Raw genomic sequence first — 11,294 nt, forward strand, 5'->3', positions numbered from 1 at the left:
TATTTGGTGTTGAGGGTGAATAATTGTGATACTTGGGTTAAGGGTAATTAAAAACAGTATCGGATTAAATATTTAAAACCCTGCAACTCAAAGTCAAATAACAAAAGAGAGACTTTAACTGGGCTGTGATTAAATGTATTAACATTAACTGTAACCAAAGCCTCACCTGGAGGGGAGGGGAGGGGGTGTTATCGCGAGACTACACGTGACCGCGAGATCCCCCCCCTCCCCGTCCACATCCTGTGACTGAACCCGCCATCTTGTCGCGCCGCAGAGGAGAAGAGCAGCAGATATGGCGGACTACAGCAGCGTGGCTCCCCCGTCCTCTAACGCCGGCGGCGGCATGAACGACGCTTTCAAAGACGCTCTCCAGCGAGCACGACAGGTGAGGCGACCACCTGTGCAGCTTTGCGCGCGAACAACGTCGAAGTGGAGGAGCAGTTAAACCGAGTTTGACCGATTTTCAGATTCTCGCTGTCGGCGGCGAAGCTAAGCTAAGCTAAGCTAACGGGCGATGACGCTACGCCACGCTACAAAAGCGAAAGCAGCCGCGAGCCTATCCGGTTATTTAGTTTAAATTAAACTAAAAAAAACAAACAAACTATCTGTTATTATAAAACTGAAACGCGTTGTTTTGTTTAATAATCTGGATTTAAGCAGCTTTAAGTGGATGTACTCGCTTTCCTTTGTTTCCGTGTAGGCCGCAGCCAACCTGCCCCCCCCCCCCCCTCCCTCTCCTCCACCTGAAACCTGAAACCTAACAAAACACGGACAACAACCAAACCCCACAAAATTATTCACTAATTGTTTATAACTTGTGTTTTCAGATCGCAGCGAAGATCGGCGGTGATGGCGTTGCGGCTCCCCCAACAAACGAGTTCGGCTACGGAGGCCAGAAGAGGCCCCTGGAGGACGCTGGTGGGTATTTTCCCATGCCTAACCTGAATATCGGTCAGTGACTCAAATCGATTCAATGCAAGTCTTCATAGTTAATGCTTGCTTGTGTGTGTGTGTGTGTGTGTGTGTTTTTTATTTGCCTAGAAATGTTGTAAGCTGATATAAATATACAGTGATGTAGTGTTTTTATATTTATGTGTCTCTGTGTGCATTTCCTCCAGTAAGTCTTCATGTTTCTGCACATTATTATTAATGTTAGTGTTATCAATGTTTAGTTATTGCATGAGTTGGATGGTATTTTCACTGTTTGTCCTCACAGCTGTTTCCAATCAGTGCTTGCTGAATATGTGTTTTTAATGATTTTAATTTTAAAATGTAGGGCTGGGGATGTTGAGATTAATTAATTATTAGAGCAGTACAAATGTGTGAATATGTGATCAAAGATTTAACCCCACATTGCATCATTATCCACTGCATTTCCGGTTTATTGGGTACACCCACGGTAGAGATGGTCTAATAAAACAAGCCTGCAATAAATCCTACCTTCATGAAGGTTGTAATGTTCAACTTTAGTTCAAAACCAAACCTGTTTGAGGCGTTGATTCAGCTCCGTAATGGTGGGTATACTGTTGAACAACATTGTGCACGACTGAGAGGTGGTCTGATAGTCTAATAATAGTCTAAAAATAGTTTATTTAGGGTGGACTACATATTAGAAATGCACAAGTGAAGTATAATTATAAAATAAGTAACTTATGTGGCCGGAAGCTCATTTGGATGCAGCCGAAAATGTGTACGGTCCGTGATGAAACTCATGCACCACGCTGAGAGACGCTGATGTATAACCCCAACCCTAAGTTATCTGAGACCTGAACACACATGAAGACACTGGAGTAGTACTAAACCAGATTTAGAGAGTCATTAGAGAAAGGGTACATCATGGACATCTTGAGGGGGGTACTGTTTTTTGCAGGACTGTTCAATTAGACTGCATTTGTTTTATCTAGGTGTACCTAATAATAAACTGGCAACCAAGAGTAGATTCCAGCTTTGTGTGGTAGCTATGGAGGCTTCTGTAGTTGAATAATTTCAACACCCTTGATGAATGTTGATAAGCCATTTTCAGCTTGAAGACCACTGTTAGTATTGTGATGGTTGGTATAATAAGAAGGTACTTATGCTGGTTATTGTGTTGTCACAGACCAACCAGAGACAAAGAAGGTGGCCACAAATGATGGTAAGTGACTGGATGGCATAGCTGTAGTTGTAGTTATGTGGCTGTAATTTTTGCTAATTCTCTGCCTAAAGTAATTGGCCTAAAATGAGCATGAAATGGAAATTTTGTGCATGGATTAAACAAACTGTAGTTGTAATGTCTATTTTTTCTTCTTTGCAGCGTTTTCAGCGATGGCAGGAATGGGCGGCCCCCCAAGGTAGATATTAAAGTTAAATATAAATAGGTTTGTCTTCCAGGTTTGGTCGTGTATTAGTTATAAATTTCACCTTCATTTGTTCTGTTTTTCTCAGGTCAATATCAGAGGAATTCAAGGTTCCAGATGGAATGGTTGGATTCAGTAAGTTTACACTCAAACACTAAACCACCATAGCCGCACCGCAGTGGTGTTATTGAATATTTGGAGGTAACACGGTCTTTTTCTTTCTAGTTATTGGAAGAGGAGGTGAACAGATATCGCGCCTGCAACAGGAGTCTGGATGCAAAATACAGATTGCACCTGGTAAGTTAAGACTGTGGATGTCATTAATACCAAGAAGTTTATAGTTTGAGTTGTTGTATGGTTTGCATTAACTGCTTTTTCTTCGTGTTGTAGACAGTGGAGGGATGCCAGATAGGTCAGTGACATTAACAGGACCACCAGAGTCCATCCAGTAAGTTTTTTCCCTTCATTTAATGCCCCTCCTCTTGCAGTGAAAATCTTTTGTTGTGAATGGAATTCCAGCAACTATAGTGGGCATTAAAGTGTAAATCTCCCTTGTTGTTTTAATGGTAATTTCTCTTCTATCAGGACTGCGAAGAGGCTACTAACAGAGATAGTTGAGAAGGGGCGTCCGGCTCCAGCATTCAACCACAACGACGGCCCCGGAATGACTGTCCAGGAGATTATGGTCCCTGCCTCTAAAGCCGGACTCGTCATTGGGAAGGGAGGAGAAACTATCAAAAGCCTTCAGGTGGGTGTCCACTCAGTGTTTGAGTAGTGCCCACAGGGACAGTCTATTTGAGCCGGACAAACTCTGATGACATGCCCTCGCTTCTTCCTTTAACCTGCAGGAAAGAGCTGGAGTGAAGATGGTCATGATTCAAGACGGACCGCAAAACACAGGCGCAGACAAGCCACTCCGCATTTCAGGAGAACCCTTTAAAGTTCAGGTGGGTCCTTGCTCGTGTCAGGCTATAATACAGTAAGACGTACCCATTTAGAAAGGGGTTTAATTGCATATGAGCCAGCTCTGCTTTCACCCACTGTCTAGAGTCAAAATGTCCTGTTACGTGCCTCGTTATTTGTCTCCATGGAGACCAGCGAAGTTGTGGTGTAATTAGATGTACTGTCTCTTCTCTTCAGCAAGCCAAAGAGATGGTTATGGAGCTCATCAGAGACCAGGGCTTCAGGGAGCAGAGGGGCGAGTATGGTTCACGAGTCGGAGGCGGCGGAGGAGGAGGAGGTGGAGGTGGAGATAGCTTAGATGTGAGTATTAAGTAATAAGTTGTTATTCAGTTTGGAGACGAGGCTTTGAATCTGTTGCTTAACCGTTTTCTGTCATTGTTATTTTTAGGTTCCCGTCCCCCGGTTCGCAGTAGGAATTGTGATTGGCAGAAATGGAGAGATGATCAAGAAAATACAGAATGACACAGGTGTCCGGATTCAGTTTAAACCAGGTGAGTGATTAAGACTTACAAAAAGAGCTGAGTAACTATTGTGGCCAAAATGTGTGTAAAAATGTGTACGGTCCATGATGAAACTCATGCACCACGCTGAGAGACGCTGATGTATAACCCCCAACCCTAAGTTATCTGAGACCTGAACACACACAAAGACTACGGAGTAACACAGTGGAGTGGTAGTTGGAGAGATCACATTTATAGAGTCATGAGACAAATGGTACATTTAAGTTTAATCCCATCAACAGAAAGTCTTTATTTACCGTATGTTCTCTCTCCAGATGATGGCAGCACACCAGACCGGATAGCACAGATCATGGGTCCCCCTGACCAGGCTCAGCACGCAGCAGAGATCATCTCTGATCTGCTGAGGAGCGTTCAGGCCGGAGGGCCTCCAGGACACGGTGGTGGCAGAGGCCGTGGTCGCGGGCAGGGGAACTGGAACATGGGCCCCCCTGGTGGCCTGCAGGAGTTTACCTTCACTGTCCCGACCATGAAGACCGGCCTCATCATTGGCAAAGGCAAGTGTCCCCTCGACAGCAGGACTCCACTTTGGATCTGTTGCAGAACTACGGCACTTAAACAGAAGCCACTGAAGATCTTATCTCTGTGGAGTGAGCTTTTCTTTGCTTTTACTTACCTTTTGTCGCTTGTTTCTGAACTCTTCAGGTGGTGAGACAATCAAGGGCATCAGCCAGCAGTCTGGAGCCAGGATCGAGCTGCAGAGGAATCCTCCACCCAACGCCGATCCCAACATCAAGATGTTCACAGTTCGCGGCTCCCCTCAACAGATCGACTACGCCAGGCAGCTGGTGGAGGAGAAAATTGGGGTAAGACACTTGTTTTATGTGCTTTATAGAAAGGAGACTATTTTTTATATCTAAGCTTGTTTACTGACCGTTGTGTGTTTTTGTTTTTTCAGGGTCCAGTCACGCCAATGGGTGGCCCACACGGTCCCCCTGGTCCACATGGAGGCCCAGGCCCACATGGTCCTCCTGGACCACCCGGACCCCCTGGGGCCCCCATGGGTCCATACAACCCTGGACCATACAACCAGGGACCTCCAGGACCACAGTAAGTTTAAAAGGCCACTGTGATGACATGATATTTAGACACAAGTGATTGTGCGCGTTAAGTGAAACATAAAGGATGCAGACGAAAATGTGTACGGTCCGTGATGAAACTCATGCACCACGCTGAGAGACGCTGATGTATAACCCCAACCCTAAGTTATCTGAGACCTGAACACACATAAAGACACTGGAGTAACACAGTGGAGTTGTAGTTGGAGAGACCATATTTATAGTCATTAGAGAAATGGTACATCACGGAAATCTTGAACATTTTCAACAAAATCTGAACATCAAAGCTGATTTATTAATTTTTCTTTCATCAGTGGTCCACCTGCACCTTACCAGCCTCAGGGATGGGGCAACGGCTACCCACACTGGCAACAGGGACAACCTGATCCAAGTGAGTATCTGCTATAGGTGGACATACTAGTACATCTGATGTTAGTTGTTCAAGAGCTCTCGGGGCGCCCTGGTAGAGCCCCATGTACCAGGACTGAGTCTCTGCTGCAGCGACCACACCTGTGGTTATCCCTTCTGTCCTGAGCTGTCCTATCATTACAGGCAAAACCCCCTACAACCCACATCAGATTATCTAATGGGCCGCTTACTGTATGCTTACAGCTTTCATCTTAACCGTATGCCTGGTAATAAAACCCGATGTTGTTTGTACAGATAAAGCCGCAGCTGATGCCAACGCGGCAGCGTGGGCAGCATACTATGCGCAGTACAGCCAGCAGCCGCAGGCTCCCATGACCCCGACAAGTGGAGCTCCAGGCACAACTCAAACCAACGGCCAAGGTAACTGAAGCGTTTTCTCAATTAGGAAGAGTCTGTGCTTCTAGAAGAAGCAGAAACAGTTTAGACGAGTGTAGAGCAGCTTAGCTTTACTTTATGGTAGTGCCCCCCCCCTGCTCATATCTTCCTGGTGTCGCTAACAGGGCACGAGTTGGTTTCACCTCTTAAATGACTTTGCTTTTGCGGAGCACCTTTTCTTTTCTTTTTTAACTTTTTTTTTATGTTACCCCAAGGGACAGGTTAGTTTTCCTCCACTATCCCTAGGCTGACAGCTCGATCCAGGCAGGTGGAGGACGAACTGCTGAGAATGATTCACTAATTACAAGTACCGTGTTTTTTTAACAGGTGACCCACAGGCTGCAGGTCAGAGTGGACAGGCAGATTACTCCAAGGCCTGGGAGGAATATTACAAGAAAATGGGTATACGAACGTAGCTTCAGTGTACACCTATTAACACAAGACAGTCTAAACAGCCACTGGGCATTCAATCGGCTTCTTCTCCAGGCCTGGGTATTTTGTCAGTACTGCTGGCCTGCAGTGGGGCGTTTTCAGTGTGCCTCCACTTGGTTTAACATTTGACGCCTGTGCTGTTTAGACTGCAACACTTTTGACTATCTACAGGACTGAGCTGTCGATACAGAACCACCTTTATATGAGCTTAGAGTAGTTTATTTTCCAGACTATCTTTAGGGTTTTTATCAACACTGATGGGAGAGTTTTCCCATGTGCCATGAATGTTGTTACTGCTACTGAATGTGTGTGTGTGTGTGTAGAGTTAAATGATGCAATGTAGGCTCAATGTTGTGCATTTGTTTCATGTTTTATTCAACGCCTGGATGCATTGACACATTTTTTCCCTTCTCTTTGCAGGTCAACAAAGTCAACAACCTCAGGACTACACGAAAGCCTGGGAGGAGTATTACAAGAAACAAGGTTAGTAGCCCTGAAATCAGACTTTATGCCAGCTTCAAACTTTATTTACACTTTATTTGAGCATTTTACTCCCTATTCTAAGGTCTCAATGTTTGATTCAGCTACTGTTAAAGATGCCTGGACACTTGTGTTTTCATCTCAAACACAATCAGAAACCAGAGAATTGGACTTCATTTTTATAACTTTCAGTCAATTTAGGAATTAACTGAAATGCTGATGTTTTAGAGTAAAGGCATGTAAGACATACGGGTGATCTGGACAACGAGAAGCTAATAAATAATAATTACGTAAAATAATACACAGAATTATTGTATTTTATTCAATTCTTAGTAAACATATGGTCGTGTTTAGAGACTTTCCTGTCCTGCCACTGTAATGGAACAGGTGTCCTGTATCTGTCTGCCTGAAGCTGTGTGAATGCAGCAGAACTGGTTTCTCTACTTGGGAGGGAAACATCTACTTTCAGCTATTGACTGTCTGTCTGTTTACGGAGAGTTTACTGTGATAGACGTACAGATGAAGAACTCTCTGGTCCAAGACTAGCGATCAGGAAGTTGAAACTGCTATTCATTCTTTAGTAGCTTTTTAATAACCACACATCACTTGTTTTTTTAAAAACTTTTTATGGAGTCTTTCTAAAAAAAAGAACACCCACCCATTATATACAGTATGAATGTTGAAGGGCGGCTGTACTCCTATAGCAGCCCTCTGTACTAGAGTATCTGCTTTCCCAGCCGCCCAACAGAAAGGCAGAAGGTTTCTGACCCGCCACCCAGAGAAAGTGGTGCTGGGTTCGTTCCCCTTCCGACAAATATAATCACCTCAAATTGAGAAACTCAAAAGAACTTGGCTGCAATGACAAGAGAAACTGCTTCTTACTCGCTGGTTAATTAATTAACAACTATTGAGCATTGACATAAGAGGAATCTGATGTAAAGTATCCGGTGTACCAACGTGTCCCCTCTCTGTTTACCCTCCAGGTCAAGCGGCCCCTCAGGCCACAGCAGCAGCAGCTGCAGCGTCCCAGCCTGGAGGCCAGCCAGACTACAGCGCTGCCTGGGCGGAGTACTATCGTCAGCAGGCTGCTTACTACGGCACAGCCAACCCTCAGACGATGGGTGCAGCACCACAAGCCCCTCAGGTACACCCCCGATAAGAATCTGCCCTCCACATCACTGAATACTCAATTGTTTTGTGCCCTAACCCCCCTTCACTCCTCAGGTTTACAGGGTTCCAGTGACTGCAGCAGCTTCACAAACTTAACCAAAACTACTTCCTCCCTACACAGGTTTATAACTTTTTATTTTGGGAAGCTGAGTCTACTGTTTCTGCTGTTAACATGCAATGTATCTTCTATGTATTTTTTTGCACAGGGCCAGTAATGTGAAGTGGACATAAAGTAAATGCTACATTGTCGAAACAAAATCCTTTGTTAAATGTTTGGATGCAGACGCCTTGATGAAGATCTTATATTTCCTTGGTTTGAAAGTGTTTCACATAGATGGCAGATTACCCGGAGAACACGTCCTTTCTTTTTTTTTGTTTTTTCCTTTTCTTGTAAATGCTTTGTTTTTAGTGAGGTAATTATACATATGGTCATTCCAGCCCTGTATCTACATTAAATGTGGTTAGAACTCATGTTGATTAAACTGTAGACATTACCATGTAAATCATCTCAGTTTTAAAATGCTATTGCCTGTTGTGTTTTTGCAATAAAACAAACTGAAACCTCCTGTGTTGGTAAGTTGGGGTGGTTAAAAAACCAAAAGGGTGGAGATGAATTTCTGTAATGTTTTTGTTTTTTTTGTTTTTTACGGGGGAGGGAAAAAAAAGTTAAAAAAATGCAGGCCATGTGTGGGGGTGGTTTAATTGTCCAAAAAGGTTGACTCAAAGTTGTGCTGTCCTGTCTCTCTCCAACTGTCTATAAGGCTCTTAGATACATTATGTGCGTGCAGTGATCCCGAGTGGTTCAGACCAACAAACGTCCTTGTTGATAGACATTTTTTTATACACTTGTTTCCTTGACATTGCTCTGACTGTAGCAGTAGACAGATGTTTGTCATAAGAAAGTCGACAGGTATCTATGTACCGTAACTCATGCATTAACTGCGTTGCTGTGGCGCTCCTTTTTTAAAAACAATTTTGCCTGGTTTTGCTGACATTGTTGAGGTAGTATGCACTGTATTTTGCCTTGATATAGACACTTCCTCCTCCACAGGCAAGTTTAGAAAAGCGGTAAGCAAGTATTTTTCTTAACATGTTCCCCAGAAAACGTGGTTGCAAGAAAATGTTGCATATTTTTAGTGTTATACGAACATATATTATATTTTGTGCTGTTCTCTTTCCAGGACAGTCAGGTAAATTGTCACTGTATCGAAAAATGCATTGAAACGTTTGTCTTGCCCATCTTGAATTTGCGAACTAACTCACATGTATAAAGTTGTTTTTTTTTTTAAAAGAATGTTTTTTTAATATAAAAACATTGCAAAAAAATCCTATTTTGCTGTGCCCATTCTGTTAGTGTTTATCCAATATAAGAACATAGATGTTGTAGGGTTCGGGGGTGGCTAAGCAGTCTTCATCCATCAGTTGAGCCCTCCTATACTGTAAGTACAAAACTGTGACTGACTTTAAGAGATACTCGCCTTTTTTTTATGCTTTATAAAAACTGCAAAAGATGTAGTATTTTTGTCCAATATTTCTATTTTCCCCATGTCTCTGGGTAAGTATGAAATGTTCTGAGGAGAGGAATAGTACTTCTAGACTTTGATTCTTGTGCCACATGTTTCTGAGACTTATTTCCCCTTTTTTGTGTGACTCCACTGACTTGCACAACATTCAGACTTTGAATCTTTCACAGTGTGTTGATACTAGATTGTTTGTTTGTGTAGGTAGCATTTTCAGTGCCAGTTGGGATTTTCTGAACTGAGGGTTTGAATGTCAGCACTCTTTACACTGTCGGTAGGAACTGTTTTTAAGGATGTCCATGTGGGGTTTTTTTTACCTTGCGTTTTCTTTGCTAAGTGCCATTGTCTAGCTGAGACTGTCATGTTTTTCTCTTATATGCCATTTATTGCAACATACTGCTTTAGAAAAGTCCTACTGCATAACTCCAGTGTAGCATGCTTAGGTTTTCTGCTATTATTACTTTAATCTCCTATATGAGCATGTGGAATGCTTGTAGTGGATTTGCTGACTGACTAGTTCAGTATTGATTATGACATTTTCTGAATGAGCACTGTTGTTGAAAGGCTGTTAATTTTAAGGTCAACGATAAAAAAAGAGAAACAATCTTTTTGACTGCATTGTTCACTGATGGCAAACAGTGCAATATATATATATCTGATCTTTGCAGTGTCATCCCAGACCTTGCACCTTAGGTTCTGCTGCAATAACACAGGTAAGCGAAACCTAAGGAAACCAGTGTTTTTGTCCAGTGACATTACAAATATTATTACATGCAAAGAAATGCTTACCTGTGTCTCTTTATAACATGCCTCAATGCATTTATGCCTAGTCGTACAGAAATGTCCAGGATATCATACGTATGAACAGCCCTCTATTTTTTTAAAACGATCTGCTTTCATGAATGATCTGCATGATATGAGCTGTATGACTTTGTTACATGAAGTATGACTTTTCAAAAAAAGTGACTTTACCCAGAAATAAGTTGTTGCATAGGCTCACTGAGGAAATGTTGTCATTGTCGTATGTGCTTAATATTTGATACTAGTCTTATCTTTGCATCCCGGTAAGTCTTGACAGTGACTGTGTATCGATGCTTTAAGCCCACTTTGACACTGGTATATTTAAAACTGCATGCCATGCAAACCTGTTGTCAGACGATAGCAATGTGCTCAACCGCTTGGTCGAAAAAAAAAAATACATGATTTTATTTTTTATCTTTAAATTTCTCTGTCGTGGTGTGAATCTGCCCCTCAAGTGCAGTGCAAATCTATTGAAACGCTGCTGCCTTCACTTCTCGCTCACAGTGTTGGAGGATGCTGCAAGCTTAGGTCATAGAATCAGGCCCTGTCGTAGTTTGTCCCCAAAAGGAGGAATCCTTTGAGTCAATCCCACTGCTGAACGTAGATCCGTTCAAGAGCTCCAGTGATAAGGTAAAAAAAACAAACAGCAACGCAATGAAATTTAACTTCTGTGATTGCAAAAGTGTTGGTCAGATAAATGTTTTTCAGCTCGGATAGACTGTTGTTTTTCTCTAACCATGATGCCATAGTGTATTTTTTAGAGTTGTCTGATGGTTGTTTGTTTTTATTGCTTCAATGCCTTCATCAGTAACATTTAGTCAATAGGAATGTGCTTTAGAAAGTTGGATGAGGACAGGAACTAATGTACTTTTCAATTACATATGCACTTTTATTGGCAGTAAATTTGGGGTTTTTCACTTTTTAAAAAGAAATCACTTCTCTGTAGTTAGTCACGTATTGTTTGAAGCTGTACATGTGAAATGCTCAGTGTTTCAACACAGAGTTCGTGGGGGTGTAGAAGACAAAACAAGGAGCATGCCTTAGAGGTAAAAAAAGGTTTCATGTGATGTGTATGTTATCAGATCTCTTGGTTTTTGTTTTTTGAATCAACTGTTCTGACTTTTAAAAATGTTGCCATGTTCATTAATAAAGTTGTAACAAATAAACTGGACTAATTAACATGAGTTTTATTTTAAATTAGAGAATAATAAG

General features: G+C 42.4%; 1 protein-coding gene across 10 annotated transcripts; it reads left to right on the top strand.

Moving 5' to 3' along the window:
- Positions 1 to 238: 238 nt before the first annotated feature.
- fubp1 (far upstream element (FUSE) binding protein 1) lies at positions 239 to 11,253 on the top strand. Of its 10 annotated transcripts, XM_051410257.1 has the most exons (20): positions 239 to 385; positions 828 to 951; positions 2,099 to 2,134; positions 2,294 to 2,330; positions 2,425 to 2,471; positions 2,562 to 2,633; positions 2,727 to 2,784; positions 2,922 to 3,084; positions 3,185 to 3,283; positions 3,477 to 3,599; positions 3,688 to 3,790; positions 4,075 to 4,314; positions 4,463 to 4,623; positions 4,716 to 4,867; positions 5,190 to 5,266; positions 5,530 to 5,664; positions 6,007 to 6,081; positions 6,532 to 6,594; positions 7,575 to 7,735; positions 7,968 to 11,253. In XM_051410257.1, the coding sequence occupies exons 1-20, from the start codon at positions 293 to 295 to the stop codon at positions 7,974 to 7,976; spliced, it is 2,028 nt and encodes a 675-aa protein (XP_051266217.1). In that variant the 5' UTR covers positions 239 to 292; the 3' UTR covers positions 7,977 to 11,253. The 10 variants fall into 10 exon arrangements, with proteins under 10 accessions (XP_051266217.1, XP_051266132.1, XP_051266293.1 ...); XM_051410172.1 differs by having other exon boundaries at positions 7,575 to 11,253; XM_051410333.1 differs by having other exon boundaries at positions 5,539 to 5,664; positions 7,575 to 11,253.
- The last annotated feature ends 41 nt before the right edge of the window (positions 11,254 to 11,294 follow it).

Source organism: Dicentrarchus labrax, unplaced genomic scaffold, assembly GCF_905237075.1.
Source record: "Dicentrarchus labrax unplaced genomic scaffold, dlabrax2021, whole genome shotgun sequence".
NCBI lineage: Eukaryota > Metazoa > Chordata > Actinopteri > Moronidae > Dicentrarchus > Dicentrarchus labrax.

Excerpts from the sequence above, each read along its gene's own strand:
- fubp1 (XM_051410172.1), top strand. The coding sequence starts at position 293 with ATGGCGGACTACAGCAGCGTGGCTCCCCCGTCCTCTAACGCCGGCGGC. Across the intron at positions 2,634-2,726 it reads CAAAATACAGATTGCACCTG|ACAGTGGAGGGATGCCAGAT; the intron begins GTAAGTTAAGAC and ends TTCGTGTTGTAG. Across the intron at positions 4,624-4,715 it reads TGGTGGAGGAGAAAATTGGG|GGTCCAGTCACGCCAATGGG; the intron begins GTAAGACACTTG and ends TTGTTTTTTCAG.